At 42.7% G+C, this 17,324-nt stretch overlaps 1 protein-coding gene across 1 annotated transcript in view; it reads right to left on the bottom strand.

Annotated features, from left to right (window-relative positions):
* rbpjl (recombination signal binding protein for immunoglobulin kappa J region-like) overlaps nucleotides 1–17,324 on the bottom strand; it is a 65,459-nt gene that overhangs the window by 11,571 nt on the left and 36,564 nt on the right. Inside the window, exons 3-7 of the mRNA XM_060836225.1 lie at nucleotides 14,893–15,018; nucleotides 13,706–13,776; nucleotides 5,553–5,668; nucleotides 2,563–2,737; nucleotides 850–987 (exon numbers count right to left, since the gene is read on the bottom strand). Coding sequence (XP_060692208.1) covers nucleotides 850–987; nucleotides 2,563–2,737; nucleotides 5,553–5,668; nucleotides 13,706–13,776; nucleotides 14,893–15,018 — 626 coding nt within the window. The remainder of the gene's footprint in view (nucleotides 1–849; nucleotides 988–2,562; nucleotides 2,738–5,552; nucleotides 5,669–13,705; nucleotides 13,777–14,892; nucleotides 15,019–17,324) is intronic.

Genomic DNA, 17,324 nt, shown 5'->3' with positions numbered 1-17,324 from the left:
ACTGCAGATGCTGGAGATCAGAGCTGAAAATGTGTTGCTGGTTAAAGCACAGCAGGTTAGGCAGCATCCAAGGAACAGGAATTTCCTGTTCCTTGGATGCTGCCTGACCTGCTGTGCTTTAACCAGCAACACATTTTCAGTGCTGCTCTATTCTTCTTGCTGGTGGAAAAAGAAGTGTCTTCAAGGCTGTCTCTGCATCCAAGGCGAACTGCCTTCAGAAATGTAATTCCCCAATATCTAATAAATTGTAAACTTCTATTCTTGTATGAATCCGTGTCGACTCTAATATGTAATTATAGTTAATTTTAAAAGCCTCATTTCAGGTTGGTCAAGCTTTCCCTTTCTATTTCATATTAAAATCAGAAATCTCAAATCAGATGGTTTTCACCTAAGCTGCCTTATCAGAGTCTTACTGTCTACATCCTAGTCCCAGCTCACTAAGGCTCAGAGGTATTTTGTTGTGCGGCCATGATTTGAGCAATATAAAATGCTACATCAGCTAAAATTTCCTTTGATTGGCTGTGTCAGTTAAAAAGAAAACCCCTAACAGCCATTTTGTCATATACAGCCCTGGGCATCTACAACAGTGTGTCAGACCCTTGTGGGGCCTGAGTACTGGAGTGTTGCAGAGATACCAGAGGTCCTGCAACACTCTGTGACCTTTCCAAAGCCTTCACATCCTTCCTAAACCATGGTGCCCCAGAACGGAGTGGAAATTGAACCAGTGAGTTAATGAAAGCTTGCCATAGTGGCTCGTGAAGTTACAGTGATAGGCAGCAAAGTTGACTATTATTTTCTATCAGAAGTATCCCCTTGCAAAGGCTGATGTGATTCATGGTGAACTCTTACCCAGATGCAGAGTGAATGCTGCCCATTGCCTGGCACTAGCGATGAACTCCTCTCCTTCCACACACAGGTACCGTGTACTGACTGTTTGAGATCGCAGACGATTGAACAAAGCCACTTTGGAGCCTGAAAGGATACATACTGGGCACAGGCGATTAAACAGTGAATACCTTGTGAGTGGAAGAGACTGCATCCCAATAACACACCCTGAACAATTAGAAGGAGGTGTCTTTGAGTACAGTGTTTCACAGGGATTGGGGCAGCACATTCACATCTGAATGGGTTCTCTTATGTATTTTTTATCTCAGAGCTATACCGAGGTGACAGTAGCTTGTGTAAATATGTACCACGGTTTTGTTCACAGCACTTTACTCCACCCTTCTAGTTGGAATTTCTGGCTCTTTTTCCGCTTTGTTCACTTTCCCCTGAGTCCACACCCAGGCTTAACCATTCAAGTGTAATGAGCATCAATAGTAACCAGACTCTCTCAATCGAGCACTGAAGAATTGAAATGACGATTTCAAGTCTCACTGTCGAGATTTGGGCATGTTATTTGGGCTGACAGTCCAATGGGGTACTGAGGGAATAGCCCCTTTTCAAAATATAGAAGATATCTCAAAATCAACATTTCTCATCCCATCACTGACTAGACCCCAAGGTGACAGGCACTCAGGGCGAAGGGGCTTTGGAGAGGTCACGGAATGATACAATAAGGAAATCATTCAGCTCATTGATTCTGTATTACTTAAATAACTTAAAAATAAAATTAGCGGCTGACTGTTGGAGATTCAGAATTAATGAGGCTTCAATTAACTAAATACTGGGGATGTTGCCTCCTTGTTTTAAGATAATTGCGGTGCAAAGGTTTGGAGGTAGCTTTATTATCTGTGACTTACAAAAAAAAGGGAAACTCTTGTGGTAAACTGGCAGTGTCCCTACCTCAGATTCAGGAGGCCTAGGTTCAAGTTTCACCTGCCCCAGAGGTGTGCCCTACTGTATCAGAATAGGTTAATTAAATTATGTACAAAATAGAAACTGAGATTTCTCTAGCACTTTTCTTCATGTTGTCACTCCTTTGAATAAAGACAGGAGTCAGGTTGTGCACAGTGAGCTCACGGAAACGATAATGAAGATTTTTTTTTAAAGTGGCTTTGCCTGAGTGTTAAATATCGGTCAGATCAGTGGGGAAAACTTTCCGTTTGTTCTACAAGGTAGTAAGGTGGGATTTTTTACATCTACCTGAAAAGGCAGTTGGACGTTTGGACTTGATGCAGCCAACTCGTCCAACAGCCTGCACCCCAACAGTATGACAGTCTATCAGTGATCCGTTGGATTGTCAGCATCACTTTTGGACTCAGGATCCTGGAGCTGGACAGGACCTTGTGACCTTTGGACTCAGCCACTCACCCAGTCCCATCTCCATGAGAGAACTTTCTAATTCCTACTCTGCTGCTGTGAAGAACACAGTAATACTGGACTCAAAACATTAACTCTGTTTCTCTTTCCCCAGATGTTGCCAGAGCTCACAGTCCTAGAGTCACACAGCATGGAAATAGATTTTTTGGTCCAACTAGTCCACCCTAGTTCAGTCCATTTTCCCAAACTAAATTTCCCATTTATTTACTTATCCAAATGTCTTTTGAAATTCTGAGTTTCTCAAGAACTTTTCTGTTTTAATTTCACTTTCTAACTGACCACTTACCCAGTGATACTTACAGTCTGCATTCTTAATAGAGTGCTTCTTCTGGGATGGCTTTGAAATGACCTTGATGAATTTACTGTAGAAGGTGCCAACCTCTTGGCCAGTTCCAAGGAAGAGACTGAAAACAATCCGAAAGTGTTTGCGTTTGTCAGCATCAGATATGTACAGCGCTTTAGCACAACCGAATTTCTGTAGGTAAACAAAATCCACAAAACGCAAGTGTATAATTTTAAAGATTTGGTCTGATTTATTATTGTCACACGTACTGAGAAAGTGAAAAGTATAGTTCACATACTAACTGGCAAATCATACCTGACATAAGTACATCAGGATAATGGAACAGAATGTAGAATATAGCATTACAGCTATAGAGAAGGTGCAGAAAAGGTCAACCCTAATATGTGAGAGGTCTGTTTAGAAACTTACAGGGTGCAGAAAAGATTTACAAGGATGTTGCCAGAGTTGGAGGGTCTGAGCTATAGGGAGAGGCTGAATAGGCTGGGGCTGAGGGGTGACCTTATAGAGGTATATAAAATCATGAGAGGCATGCATAGGTTGAAAAGACAAGGCTTTTTTCCCAGGATAGAGGAGTCCAAAATTGGAGGGCATAGGTTTAAGGTGAGAGGCGGGAAAAAATTTAACTGGGACTTAAGATGTAGCTTCTTATGCAGAAGGTGGTGGGTATATGGAACAAGCTGCTAGTGGAAGTGACGGTGACTGATACAGTTACAGGATTTAAAAGATAGCTGGATGGGTAAGAAGGACTTGGAGGGATATGGGCTAAAAGCTGCCAAATGGGACTAGATTAATTTGGGAAATCTGATTGACAACGATAAATTGGATTGAAAGTATGTTTCCATGCTGTACAACTCCATGTCTAATAACAGTGGGGAAGAAGCTGTTCTTGAATCTTTTGGTACGCGTTTTTAAACTTTTGTACCTTCCACCCGATAGAAGATTTGCCAGAATTGTACAAGGCATGAGGAGCTTCAATTACATGGAGAGAAGAAAACATTTCCCTTAAAGCAGAGAAGGTTGAGGTGACAACTCACGAGACATTCAGAAACGTGAAGGAGTTTGAGACAGTAATAAAGGGGAACAATTTTTAATGACAAGAAGATTGGTAAGTAGCAGAGAGTTAAGGTGATTAGCAAAAGAGCCAAAGTGGAAGTGAAGATTGGTTTAATGCAGTGCGTTGTTGTGATATGGAATGCTCTGGAGTGATGGGAGCAGATTCAATCATAATTTTCAGATCGGAATTCTTTGAGAAGTATTCTTTCATTCACTGATGGGTTATAGGCATTGATGGCTAGGCGCATTCCTAGTTGCCCTTGAGAAAGTGATGGTGAGCTGCCTTCTTGAACTGCTGCAGTCCATATGCAGTCATGATTTGACTACTTTATTGATTAAGGATTAGAATCCAACAGAAAGAAAAGTATGGGGAACCACAGCCAGAAGGGTCACGTTTCCTCCCACAGTCCAGAGATGTGCAGGTCAGGTGAATTGGCCATGCTAAATTACACATCGTGTTAGGTGCATTAGTCAGAGGAAAATAGGTCTGGGTGGGTTACTCTTCAGATGTGAGCTGTTGGGCCGAAGGGCCTGTTTCCACACTATAGGGAATCTAATCTAATTCTGGGTGTTAGAATTTCAGCAGGATAATAACTTTCGAGAGGGTGCAGAGTAGATTGACCAGGATGGGATCAGGAATGAGGGTTAGGGTTCGGGAAGATCAGAATGCTCCTCTTACAACAATATGCTTTAGGGGAGACTTGATAAAGACATTTATAATCATGAAGGGACATAAGGAGCAATTGTACCCACTGGCAGGTGAGTCAGTAACCAGAGGACACAGATTCAGGCTGATTGGCCAAAGAACCAGTCAGTAAATGAGAAAAGTTTATTTTACTCAGCAACTAATATAATCTGGGGCTCTTGTGGTACAGTGGTAATGTTCCTACTTCTGAGCCTGGAGGTCTGGGCTCAAGTTCCCTTTGTTCCAGAGGTGTATCACAATACACCAAGAGAGACTGATCCAGAATTAATGAAATAAAGAGATTATTGTAATCTGGAATGAGCTGTGTAAAGAATGGGAAGCATCCTTTGAAAAGAGAATGTGAAACAGGGGGAGGGGAGAAACAATGTCAAGGTGGTGAGGATAAAGAGACTAATTGCACAGCTCATTCAAATACTGTGGGCGTTCAGCACTGCATCATTCTGTGATTGTTACCTTTATTCTATGATATAGGAAGTGAATTCAATCTAGAAAATAATCACTGGGAACCTTTATTGTATTGGTTGGAACTATTGTTTTGAATCTCCATTTCCTCCCCACTCTATGCTTTCATTGTGGACTCTCTGAGGCCACTTTTATTCAGACTGACCAATGCCTCAGTGATCTACCAAAAGCATCCTACAGTCCAAGGGAGTCACTGATTCCCTCTGGAAGGTAGGATGCTTGACCTCTCCAACAGGACACCAGCCGGTGGCCAAGCTGAGAGCACCCAAGGAGTTACAATTCCAGATGTAGGTTTGCTCGCTGAGCTAGAAGGTTCATTTCCAGATGTTTCATTACCATTCTAGGTAACATCTTCAGTAGGCCTCAGGCGAAGCACTGCTGATAAGTCCTGCTTTCTATTTATATGTTAGTGACGTCATTAACCCAAAGAAACTCAAACATATGGGTGCTCTGAGTTCTTCCCACTATCCAAAGATGTACAGGTTAGGTGGATTAGCCATGCTAAATTGCCCATAGTGTCCAGAGATGTGCCAGTTAGGTGGACTATGAGAACTGCAGGGTTACCGGGATAGGGCAGGTTATGGGTATGGTTGGGATGCTCTTTGGATGGGCTAAATGACTTGCTTCCATGCTGTAGGGATTCTGTGATTGGGCTAAATGATCTGTTTCTATGCAGTATAACCTCCAGAAAAAAGCACATCGCAAAGGGATTGAAGGCCACAGCCGATGATTTTAGGATACAACCACTAAAGATTCCAATGGTACCTTGGAGTCGGGCTGTTCTTCAAAGTTGATCTTCATTGCAGCTTCTTGACTGTTGGTAATGCCATCCAGCCCCATGTACCCACAGAGTCTACAGCTGGATTCGTTGAGACCACACACTGAAACAAATATTGATGTTGGTAAATTGTTGTGGCCACCTCAACCAAGATGAGATGGTCCAGAAAAAACTCTACCCTCAAACCTCATCCTTCCCCCCCCCCACAGACACACACACACGTAGTGGTGCAACTGTGATGACAGGGGAGGGACAATGGCAGATATTTCTGTGGATAATGCAGAAGATGCAGGATCAGTTCATTCCAAAAAGGAAGAAAGATCCTAGGAGGAGGCATGGGAAGTTAAGAAACATATAAAGTTAAAAGAGAAAAAGTATAACATAGCAAAGATAAGTGGGAACACAGAGGACAGGGAAGCTTTTAAAGAACAACAGAGGATTACTAAGAAGGAAATATGCAGAGAAAAAAGGAGGTATGAATGTAAACTGGCCAAAAATATAAAGGATGACAGTAAAAGCTTTTTTAGGTATGTGAAAAGCAAAAAAATGGTTAACACTAAAATTGGGCCCTTGAAGACAGAAACAAGGGAATATATTACGGGGAACAAAGAAATGGCAGAAGAATTGAATTGGTACTTCAGATCTGTGTTCACTGGGGAAGACACAAGAAATCTCCCTGAGGTAACAGTGGCTGAAGGACCTGAACTTAAGGGAATTTATATTTGCCAGGAACTGGTGTTGGAGAGACTATTAGGTCTGAAGGTTGATAAGTCCCCGGGGCCTGATGGTCTACATCCCAGGGTACTGAAGGAGTGGCTCGAGAAATCGTGGATGCGTTGGTGATTATTTTCCAGAGTTCGATAGATTCGGGATCAGTTCCTGCGGATTTGAGGGTGGCTAATGTTGCACCACTTTTTAAGAAAGGTGGGGGAGAGAGAAAGCAGGAAATTATAGACCAGTTAGTCTGACCTCAGTGGTGGGAAAGATGCTGGAGTCTATTATAAAGGATGAAATTATGACATATCTGGACAGTAGTAACAGGATAGGTCAGAGTCAGTTTATGAAGGGGAAATCAGCTTGACTAATCGTCTGGAATTTTTTGAGGATGTAACTCTGAAGATGGGCGAGGGAGATCCAGTAGATGTAGTGTACCTGGACTTTCAGAAAGCTTTTGATAAAGTTCCACATAGGAGGTTAGTGAGCAAAATTAGGGCGCATGGTCCTGGGGGCAAAGTGCTAACTTGGATTGAAAGTTGGTTGGCTGACAGGAAACAAAGAGTAGTGATAAACGGCTCCATTTCGGAATGGCAGGCAGTGACCAGTGGGGTACTGCAGGGATCAGTGCTGGAACCGCAGCTTTTTACAATATATATTAATGATATAGAAGATGGTATTAGTAATAACATTAGCAAATTTGCTGATGATACTAAGCTGGGTGGCAGGGTAAAATGTGATGAGGATGTTAGGAGATTACAGGGTGACCTGGACAGCTTAGGTGAGTGGTCAGATGCATGGCAGATGCAGTTTAATGTGGATAAATGTACAGTTATCCACTTTGGTAGCAAGAACAGGAAGGCAGATTACTACCTCAATGGAATCAATTTAGGTAAAGGGGCAGTACAGAGAGATCTGGGTGTTCTTGTACACCAGTCAATGAAGGTAAGCATGCAGGTACAGCACACAGTGAAGAAGGCTAATAGCATGCTGGCCTTCGTAACAAGAGGGATTGAGTATAGAAGCAAAGAGATACTTCTGCAGCTGTACAGGGCCATGGTGAGACCACAACTGGAGTATTGTGTGCAGTTCTGGTCTCCAAATTTGAGGAAAGACATTCTGGCTATTGAGGGAGTGCAGCGTAGATTCACGAGGTCAATTCCTGGAATGGCGGGACTACCTTACGCTGAAAGACTGGAGCGACTGGGCTTGTATAGCCTTGAGTTTAGAAGACTGAGAGGGGATCTGATTGAGACATAAAAGATTATTAAAGGGTTGGACACTCTGGAGGCAGGAAACATGCCGAACCAGGGGACACAGCTTAAAAATATGGGGTAGACCATTTAGGACAGAGATGAGGAGAAACTTTTTCACCCAGAGAGTGGTGGCTGTGTGGAATGCTCTGCCCCATAGGGCAGTGGAGGCCCAGTCTCTGGATTCATTTAAGAAAGAGTTGGATAGAGCTCTTAAGGATAGTGGAATCAAGAGTTATGGAGATAAGGCAGGAACAGAATACTGATTAAGGATGATCAGCCATGACCATATTGAATGGTGGTGCAGGCTCGAAGGGCAGAATGGCCTACTCCTGCACTTATTGTCTATTGATACACTGAAAGTGGTGCAGATAACCCCAGGGATTTCTAGAACATTCTACCATCTTCCCAACACAACTTGGTTTGAGGCAATATTCCAGGTGGTCAACCATTCCTGAGATGCTGCCTGGCCTGCTGTGCTTTGACCAGCAACACATTTTCAGTTGCTTCACCCACAACTCCAGAAAGGTCATGGCAAGGCAACAGCCTTGGGAGCATGTGGGGCTTTAGGTTAAGGCTCGTGACAGTGACCAAAGAACCAGAAGATTTGATAAATAGCCACCAATCAAAGGATACTCAATCTTCAGGGTCAAGACTCACCTCAACTTAACTGGCAAGTTGCCAATGAATAGTTTGAAAATCATTTCCACAGCAGCCTTCAGTTGTTACAAAAGTGGGCTGTGGCTGTGGTGAGGGATGATGGCAAGATAATGGGGAATCCACTGGAAGGCACTGCTGAGCAAGTGACATCTTAAAGCATTGGAGCACAGAGGTTTTTACAGCAACCCTATTCTAGATTGAGCAGCACTGTTTGAGGGTGGAACTGTTTAATTTGGATCTAACAGTCTAGGTGACAGCGATGTTGTGTTAGAGTTCAATTGGGGAGCCTAGCTTGATGCTGAAACACTCACTCACATGTTGCAGTCTAAAGCCATAGGTAGCAATTGTTCTAATGTGCTTTCCATCCCTTGGCTGACCAAGAATCGTTCCCACACATATTACCTTCCACTGGCTTCTGCTGGAAGGCTTTACAAGTTGATATTTGTAACGTTTAGCCACCTTCCCCAAGCTTCTGGAGTGGAACTTGAACCCAGAACTTTGAGATCAAGGGCTGGGACACTACCCATTGCACCACAACAGCATAAGATCCTTCTTTAAATGTTTCTTCACAAGGCTCTTATATGTTTCAGCCACTCTTTATCACAACATTGATTTAAATATTGAATCCACAGGGCCATGAGGACTGTAAACTTTTTTACTTCCATATTTTTCAAGATGACATTGTCAATTTGATAAACGTTGATAATTTTGATAAATGTTGCTCACTTCACACCCACCCTTGAGTAAAGCAAACAGCAAAACCATGAACGATACTCAGTAATCGTCAAGTAAAATGTAATTACTCTTCCCGCAGAAAATAACCTGACATGATAAAGGAGAGCCTGACTCTTGATGGAACTTAGCAGGATATCAACTTTCTTGATTTTATCCAGAAACTTTTGTAAGGGCCTCCAATGCATTCATCAACATCTGAATACACTCTGAAACAGTTTGGAGCTAAATTCATGTTCCTAAAACAGACACTTGCACCAGCATGGATGTAATGTAGGAAAAATGTCTACTGCCATAACAACTATCCAAAAATAACGTCATTGTAAAAGCAGTTATCAACACCCCCTTAAAGCTTAGAGTTTAACTCTTATTTACATAAATGCATTGCCAGCTTGTACATTTAATGCAAGTCTGGCCTTAGCACTTCTCAGAATTTAAGATAACTCTAAAAGACACCACAGACATCTCTTCTCTGATAGTTCAATGGAACTCACGATTTGCTGGTCAGTTTCTAGTCCTAGAAACAAGATGAGGCCATTCAGCCCCTCAGGACCATTCCATCAGTTTACCACGGTTGGTCTGTCTCTCAACTCTCAACTCCAGTTCCCTGCCTTGCATCCACATCTCTTGATAATCATGAGCCATCAAAAATCTCTCTAAACTTATTGAAAACATCATTAATATCTACAGCTTTTTTCATGGTAACATTCAGAGACTGTTCCAAACTTCCATTAGCCTTTTGGTGAAAAAATGTTTCCTCATTTCACTCCTAAAAGATGCTTGAATGGACATTTCAATGGACAGTGGCTGGGACAGGGAGGAGCCTTTTGAACTTTCATTTAAAGAGGGACCTATACTATTGAAGGGACTCTGATGATGCAGCAAGTAGTGTACCCACCTCTGAGCTAGGGGTTCTGGGTTTGAGTCCCACTCCAGGACTGGATGGCTAAGGAAGGCACAAGTGCAATGTGGCCAAACATGTCAAGTATCAAGTTGCAAATCCTTCCAACACATGTCAGTAGCAAGTCGTAAGAATGGGTAAAATTCCCGGTCAACCATTGGAAGAAAAGAAATTGAAGGCTTTATTGTCAGTATTTTGATTTATTCGTTTGTGGTATGGTGAGCCTTACTGGCCTGCACTTATTGCCCTTGATTTGTTGCCCTTGACAAGATAGTGGTGAGTTGCCTTCTTGAACTGCTGCAGTCTATGTATTGAAGGTTCACCCACAATGTCCTTAGGGAGGGAAATCCATTGACAACAATGGGGGAATGGAGATATATTTCAAAGTCAGGATGGAGAGTGGCCTGAAGGTGAACTTGCTGACAGCGGTGTTCCCATGCCCTCATCTTTCTAGACGGAAGTGGTCATGGGTTTGGAAGGTGCTCCCTTAGGAGTCTTGGTGAATTTCTGAAGTGCAGTTGCTATCTCTTATTCCAGAATAGAACACACAGCATGTTGCCTCGTACACTTGGACTCCCTGAGTGAAGTGTAACACATTACTATCACACCGCCCAGACTGTTAGTCAGATCCCAGATAATTTTCAGCTACTAATCAGCCTTCCACCCTCACCTTTTGAGATGATGTTCTGGATTCACTGAATTTGTAGAATCTCCATCTTTCTTCACCAGCTCAGCATGAATCCATAGCAAATAAATAAATTAAACAAGTTTGCATGAACTGCAGTTTTCACTCTGAGAGTGTTGGCTTGAGAAATTAAAATGTCAACATCAAGTGAGCTTTGGTTTTAAGCGTGCCGCGAGAGGAATATAGAAGGATATGTCACTTCACCTAACTCACGCTATACAGCAATAGCAAGTTTTGATTGTGACTGAAATATTGAATTCTTTTCCATTTCAAAAATAAAATTCATTCTAATAATTTTTACAAAAATTATAATTCCCCAACAGCAATACCCTTACAGTGAGGTGTCCAATTGTCTGTATTGACCTGAAGGACCCCAAGGCACACATCAGAAACCACACAAACCTCCGCGTTCAGCAATCGGAAGATTAAGTGCACCATCACTCATGTAACACTGGCATACAAACAAACACTGTGTCTCTTTGGGATATACGATCTTGAGATTACAAAGCGCGATATTAACTTAATTCTTTGGGGGTTTTTCTTGTAACTTATTAGTTTGATGTTTGACTTAATTCTGCCTCTGATAAGTTACTGGCCAGGAAGTGCCAGTATGAGCAAAAGTAAAGGATTTAAATCTCTCATCAACAACGGGAGTACTCTTCTGTCTGGTGTTCCAAAATCTTACCCCTCCTGCTATCTTTCATTTACCTCTGGCTACAGATCCTGACAGGGCCAGTTCTAATTACAGGATTAGATACCTTGCTGTTAGCTAACAACTGGTATGCTTTAGCCAGGGTGATTTCAAATCAGGATTTCTTGGCATCGAGTCTACCTCGCAATTCATACAGAGGAAAAGTTCAAATCAACCAGTTTAAGATGAAGGGCAGGAGCTTTAGAGGATTTCAGGAAATGTTTTCCACCGAGAGGGTCGTGAAGGTCTGGAATGTACTGCTGGGGTGGAAGGTGAAGCAGATAACATCACAACCTTTAAAAGGTACTTGGATGTACATGGGAAATGACATAACATTAAAGGCTTTGGGCCCAGCATTGGAAATTAGGACTAGTGTAAATGGGTCAGAGCAGACTCTTTGGGCTGAAGGGCCTCTTCTGTGCTGATGACTCTATATCTATAAAGCTAACAATATCCATTAGCATTCTAAATCATCCCATTGCCTGTAGGTCGAGCTTGGCAGACAGTTGATATCATCTTGGGGACGTGGATTTGTGACAAATTGATAACTCAGGAGCATTTCATGCTTAGGTTGGGAATTTGTACATTGGCAATAAACAGGAAAGTGATCAGAATGCAGAGGAATATTCGGATTGGATCACAGTTTTGCTGGAATAACCGATATGTTTGGCCAGTGCTGATTCCCATGTTTCCAGGTTGAACTGTAATGATGCAGTCAGACAGCGGGTTTGTCGAAACCAGATCAAGATGACTTGCACTACTGCACCATCAGAACGCTCAAACTCTGTGCCAGCTGTTTAGCTCGTGATCTTTTCAGGATAGTTGTTTACAAAAATTTAAACCAACACCGGCTTTTATGTCAAAGATGGTTGGCTAGCTCGGTTGGCCGGTTGCCAATGCAGAGAGACACTGACAGTGTGTTCAATTCCTGCTCCGGATGAGGTTACCGCGACAGTTGTACCTTCTCAATCTCTCCCTTCACCCGAGGCATGATGACCCTTGGATTAAACTCTCCATCAGTCATCTCTCTTTCTAATGAAAGAGCAGCCCTATGGGGATTATGGCAATGTGCTCTGTACCCTATGTAATGTTTCAGAGGGAAAGCGGCCTGACATGCTTTTAATCCTTTGACGAGAGGGTGTTTCCACTTGGTATGTTGTTTTTATGGTTCACCTATATTGACAGGGATTCAGGAAAACCTTCTTTACCCAGACAATGGCCTAGATGCAAATGAGGGGAATATCTCCGAGGGAAGGTAGGTTCACAGTCAAGGGGGAATAGAATACAAGGTCATGTTGATAGGGTCAACTGAGGTAGAGTCAAGGAGATTCACATGAAGGATAAACATCAGCACAGACTTATTAGGCTGAATGGCCTGTCACGGGGCTGTGAATTCTATAAATGCTTATCTCACTGCAGGTGTTCCTATCAAACAATCCAAGATCAAGTTAACATCTGCAGGGAGACAAACCCAGCAGTCTGACTTGACAATAGGGTACAAGTGGACGGTGTTGAAAAGGGTGGCACTGGAAAAGCACAGCAGGTCAGGCAGCATCCAAGGAGCAGGAGAATCGACATTTTGGGCATCAACCCATTCCTGATGAAGGGTTTATGCCCGAAATGTCGAATCTCCTGCTCCTCGGATGCTGCCTGACCTGCTGTGCTTTTCCAGCGCCACACTTTTGAACTCTGATCTCCAGCATCTGCAGTCCTCAGTTTCTCCCACAAATGGACAGTGCCTATTGCACCAAGATAGTACTTCTATTTTGGCACACTTTGCATCCAGTTGTGAAATACCCAATGTTGTGCCACATTATGGACACCATTACACAGTGAGCCCATGCTCTTCAGCAACTTGATTAAGGCTAGTCCCAACTCAACAGCTATCTGACTCTTGCAACCAAACAACTAAGGAACCTTTGTGCTGTCAATCTGAAAGTGAAAGGTCAGTGTATTCATCAACAGGACAAAATATCAAGTGGTAGCATTGTCATAATTTCACTGGATGAGTAGTCCAGACCCCAAGATAGTGTTCTGGGGACATGGGTTCAAATCCCATCCTGGCAAATGGAATTCAATGAAAATCTGGAATCAAAACAAATTCGCTTACTGATTAGGCAGGTTGACCCTGGCTCTGACCCTCCCAACACATGAACACTCCTGTTGGCCTCCACATCCATTATTAGTTGTCATTAAATCCCATCTGGTCGACTGACATCCTTTCGGAAATCTGTGACTCCAGACTCTCAGCAATGCAATTGACTCTTATTCACCCTTTGGGCAATTAGGGATAGCCATTAAATCTATGCCTTGCTACCTTGTTTGGATTAAGCCTCTGGTTCATTCATCCAGGTCTCTGGCTTAGTGTCCAGTAACACAACCACTTTGCTACTATACCTCCACGCCTGTCAGTCTAGCCATTGCTTGCAGATATTGAAAAACAGACCCTATACAAACACAGTCATTGCTAAGTAAATATCTGGTTAATGTTAAGACTGCCTTACATTTCAGTTGCTCATGTTTGAGTCTCCATCCTGGACCAGTTAGATAGACAGATGGTGGTGGACAGAAAAACCTGAATGGAATTTCAAAGAAAAACCTTTTGTTAGTCACATGAATAGATTGATGTTGGTTGCTGGTATCAGTTGAACGAACTTTTCTTCCACATGCACTAGCTCCCACAGGAAGGCTCTGGTTCCAGTTAACACTAGCCCTAAGGACGTCTCTCTTTAATACTTGATTACGGGAAACCTCCATCACACCAAATAGGAACAGGATTAAACCATTTTACTCTTTCAGCCTGCTCTACCATTCAACCAGATCATGGTTGGTGCACTGTTGCACCATCCACTCCTTTGTGCCCAACATACACTCGACTCCTTTGTCAAATAACATTGTTTCTAAATTAATATTCATTCATGGGAGCTGGACCAATAATTACTGCCCATCCCTAATTGCGCAGAGGATAGTGAAGATTGAAGCACATTGCAGTGGGTCTAGAGTCACATGTGATTCAGACTAGGTAAGGGTGGGGTTTTCTGTCCCAAAAGGACTTTAGTGAATCCGATATGATTTTACAATCAACATGTCACTGCAAGGTTAGCTTTTTATTCCAGACTTCTGTTAAATTCAATTTCACCATCTGCCGTGGGGGGGATTTGGACCTGCGTCCTCGAACATTAGCTGGGGTTCTAGTCTAGTGGCATTATCACTATGCCATTGAATTCACTCAAGAGGAGGCAATGAGTCAGCTGCCACTGCTCCCTATGAAAAGAGAATTTTAAAGATTCACAACCCTCCACAAGAGAAAAAAATTCTTCCTCATCTATCTTAATGGGAGATCACTTATCTTTAAACCGTGGTCCCTTGTTTTACATTCCCCTCTGATGGGGCACATCCCCTCAGCATCAGCCCTGTCAAGCCATGCCCCTCTCCTCAGCAAAATCCTAGGTGTTTCGCAAAGCTTACTTCTCATTCTGCTAAACACCAATCTGCTCAACCTTTCCCCCACAAGAAAATCTTTTCATCCCAGTAGGCATTTACAAATCACTCTGTAAGCCATTGCAGTGATGGCTATGTCTATGGAACTAAAGACACAGAAAGTGAGTAACTCTGCGAGCTGTGATGTAGACCATAAATACTTCTGTATAAAGTTAAAGTAATACATAAATGATTGGCTTTGGTTTCTTACCTCTTTTCATTTCCATATGATTTCTGAGCAACCTTCGCATGTAGGATCAGCACCGTCTGGTCAGGGCGTTGTTGCAGGTATTGGCGGAAAGTGTCACGAGTCAAACTGAGCTGGTCAGAGCCAGACCTACAGGGGAATGGAATGATGGCTTAAAGATGATGTTTGATGTCACAGATCTCTGCGTTCATAATTTGTGAATGGTAGTATTATCCAATCATTGTTTTGCTGAAACCCCATTCCTGGGAATGTTGCAACAAGCAGGGGGTTGCTAGCTGAATGAAGGTCAGATACCAAGGAGGAGAGGAATAAGGAGGTCTATTGGTCCGGCAGTCCCAAAGCATTTGAAGAGCTTTTTACTCATTGTGGGTTAAGATAACACCCCCGTTCTCTAAAGGTTGTTTCCAATGTTTTCTCTTGCTTACTGCAAGTGGGGGAAGTGAACAACTGCACAGTGCAAATGTATAGCAAAGTCCCAAAAGGATCAAACAGCGGGGTTAAATCAAGTACAGACACAGAGCAGAGTAGGCCAGGAGGCAGTCATTGGCACCAGTTCCAATGTAGTCATCTTTAACTTAGACGCAGGCTCCAAGTGCTCTCCAGCACCGTAAAATCTCACAGTGTAAAAGGAACAGAGTCTCATTGTAACTGCCCACAGCTCACATTTCTTGACCCTTGCATTTAAGAAGATAGTTATTCTTTGAGGTCAGAGAAGTCAGCCCAGATCTTTTTTTTCCTGCGTACTCATTTCTTTAAAGTTTTGTCAGAAGTCACAGAACACCAGGTTAAAGTCCAATACTTCACCCGATGAAGGAGCAGTGCTCTGAAAGCTAGTGATTTCAAATAAACCCATTGAACTATAACCTGGTTCGTGAGACTTTTGACTTTGTCCATCCCAGTCATACATCTGCATCTCCACATTTTAAGTTGTGTGAGTAATCTCGTAATGTAAAGCCAGGGTTAAACTATCATATGCAGTTCATTTGGATATAACCCAGGGATTAGGATGATTACCCATGACACAGAATCATTCATTGCTCTTGGGGCTATTTGCATTGTCGTGAAATAAAAAGTAAGTAATGCAACTGAGTTCTTGTAAAGGAAATCTATCTGAATAAGAAAGCATTCCAGTACCAAGAGTCCAGCTCCCTCTGACAGTTCTCAGTTGGGTGTCACAGGCTGTCAGTTTGATGAAAGCAAGACCAAGTCCTGGAACAGCAACCCATTTGATAATTTGGGTCTGACATCATTCCTGACACTAATCCAACAAGCATACTATCAACGGACAGGGCCATATTGTCAGCTCCTTCCAAGTGTGAGCTTGAACCGTCCCAAACTGATTACTTTATTAAACTATAACCATATCATCAAAAGCCATACGACACCAGGTTACATGCCAACAGGTGTACTTGAAATCACAAGCTTTCAGAGTGCTGCCACTTTGTAAAGTGCAGTCTCACTCCACCTGATGAAGGGGCTGCTGTCTGAAAGCTTGTGATTTCAAATAAACCTGTTGGACTATAACCTCGTGTCGTGTGATTTCCGACTTTGCCCAACCCAGTTCAAAACCACCACATCATATCATAGAATGTTACAATACACGAGGAGGCCATTCAGCCCATCATGACAGTGCCAGCTCATCCAAAGAACTTTCTAATTAGTTTCACTTGCTTACTCTTTCCCAATATCCATGCCAATGCATTTTTCTTTTTCAAGTATTTATCCAACTTCCATTTAGAAGTTATAATTCAAACTGCTTCCAGCAATATAGACCAGATTATAACAACTCACGGTATATGGACTGTGATTGTGAGGTCTGACCACAGAGAATTAAAATGGAGGCCTTTCAAACAGGCAGTTAAGACTTTCATGATCACTGGATTTGGAAAACTGTTTGTTTTGCTTGATTTACAGTATGCCATTTATTTCATACACAGTGAGTTCCAAGACTGTTTGTGACTCACCATCATTCTTGAATGATCCAAGCAGCTAATCTTCACACATTAAGCCTTGTCAGTGAATGTTAATGGTCTCTTCAACAATGGGCTAGGATTCAACTTTACCCTGGAGTCTGATACTGACTCACATATAGCTCTTTCACTTACAGGAGATTGTGACAGGGAGTGAGAATTGAGGATGGTTAGGAACAACAAGGAAGGAGTTTAGGCCAGCAGTGAGAATGGACAGTTTTAGATTAGATTAGATTCGATTACTTACAGTGTGGAAACAGGCCCTTCGGCCCAACAAGTCCACACCGACCCGCCGAAGCACAACCCACCCATAGCCCTACATTTACCCCTTACCTAACACTACGGATAATTTTAGCATGGCCAATTCACCTGACCCACACATCTTTGGACTGTGGGAGGTAACCCACGCAGACACGGGGAGAACGTGCAAACTCCACACAGTCAGTCGCCTGAGTCGGGAATTGA

The sequence above is a fragment of the Hemiscyllium ocellatum genome, chromosome 15 (genome assembly GCF_020745735.1).
Source record: "Hemiscyllium ocellatum isolate sHemOce1 chromosome 15, sHemOce1.pat.X.cur, whole genome shotgun sequence".
Classification (NCBI taxonomy): domain Eukaryota; kingdom Metazoa; phylum Chordata; class Chondrichthyes; order Orectolobiformes; family Hemiscylliidae; genus Hemiscyllium; species Hemiscyllium ocellatum.
This window is presented reverse-complemented; position numbering and strand designations above follow the sequence as displayed.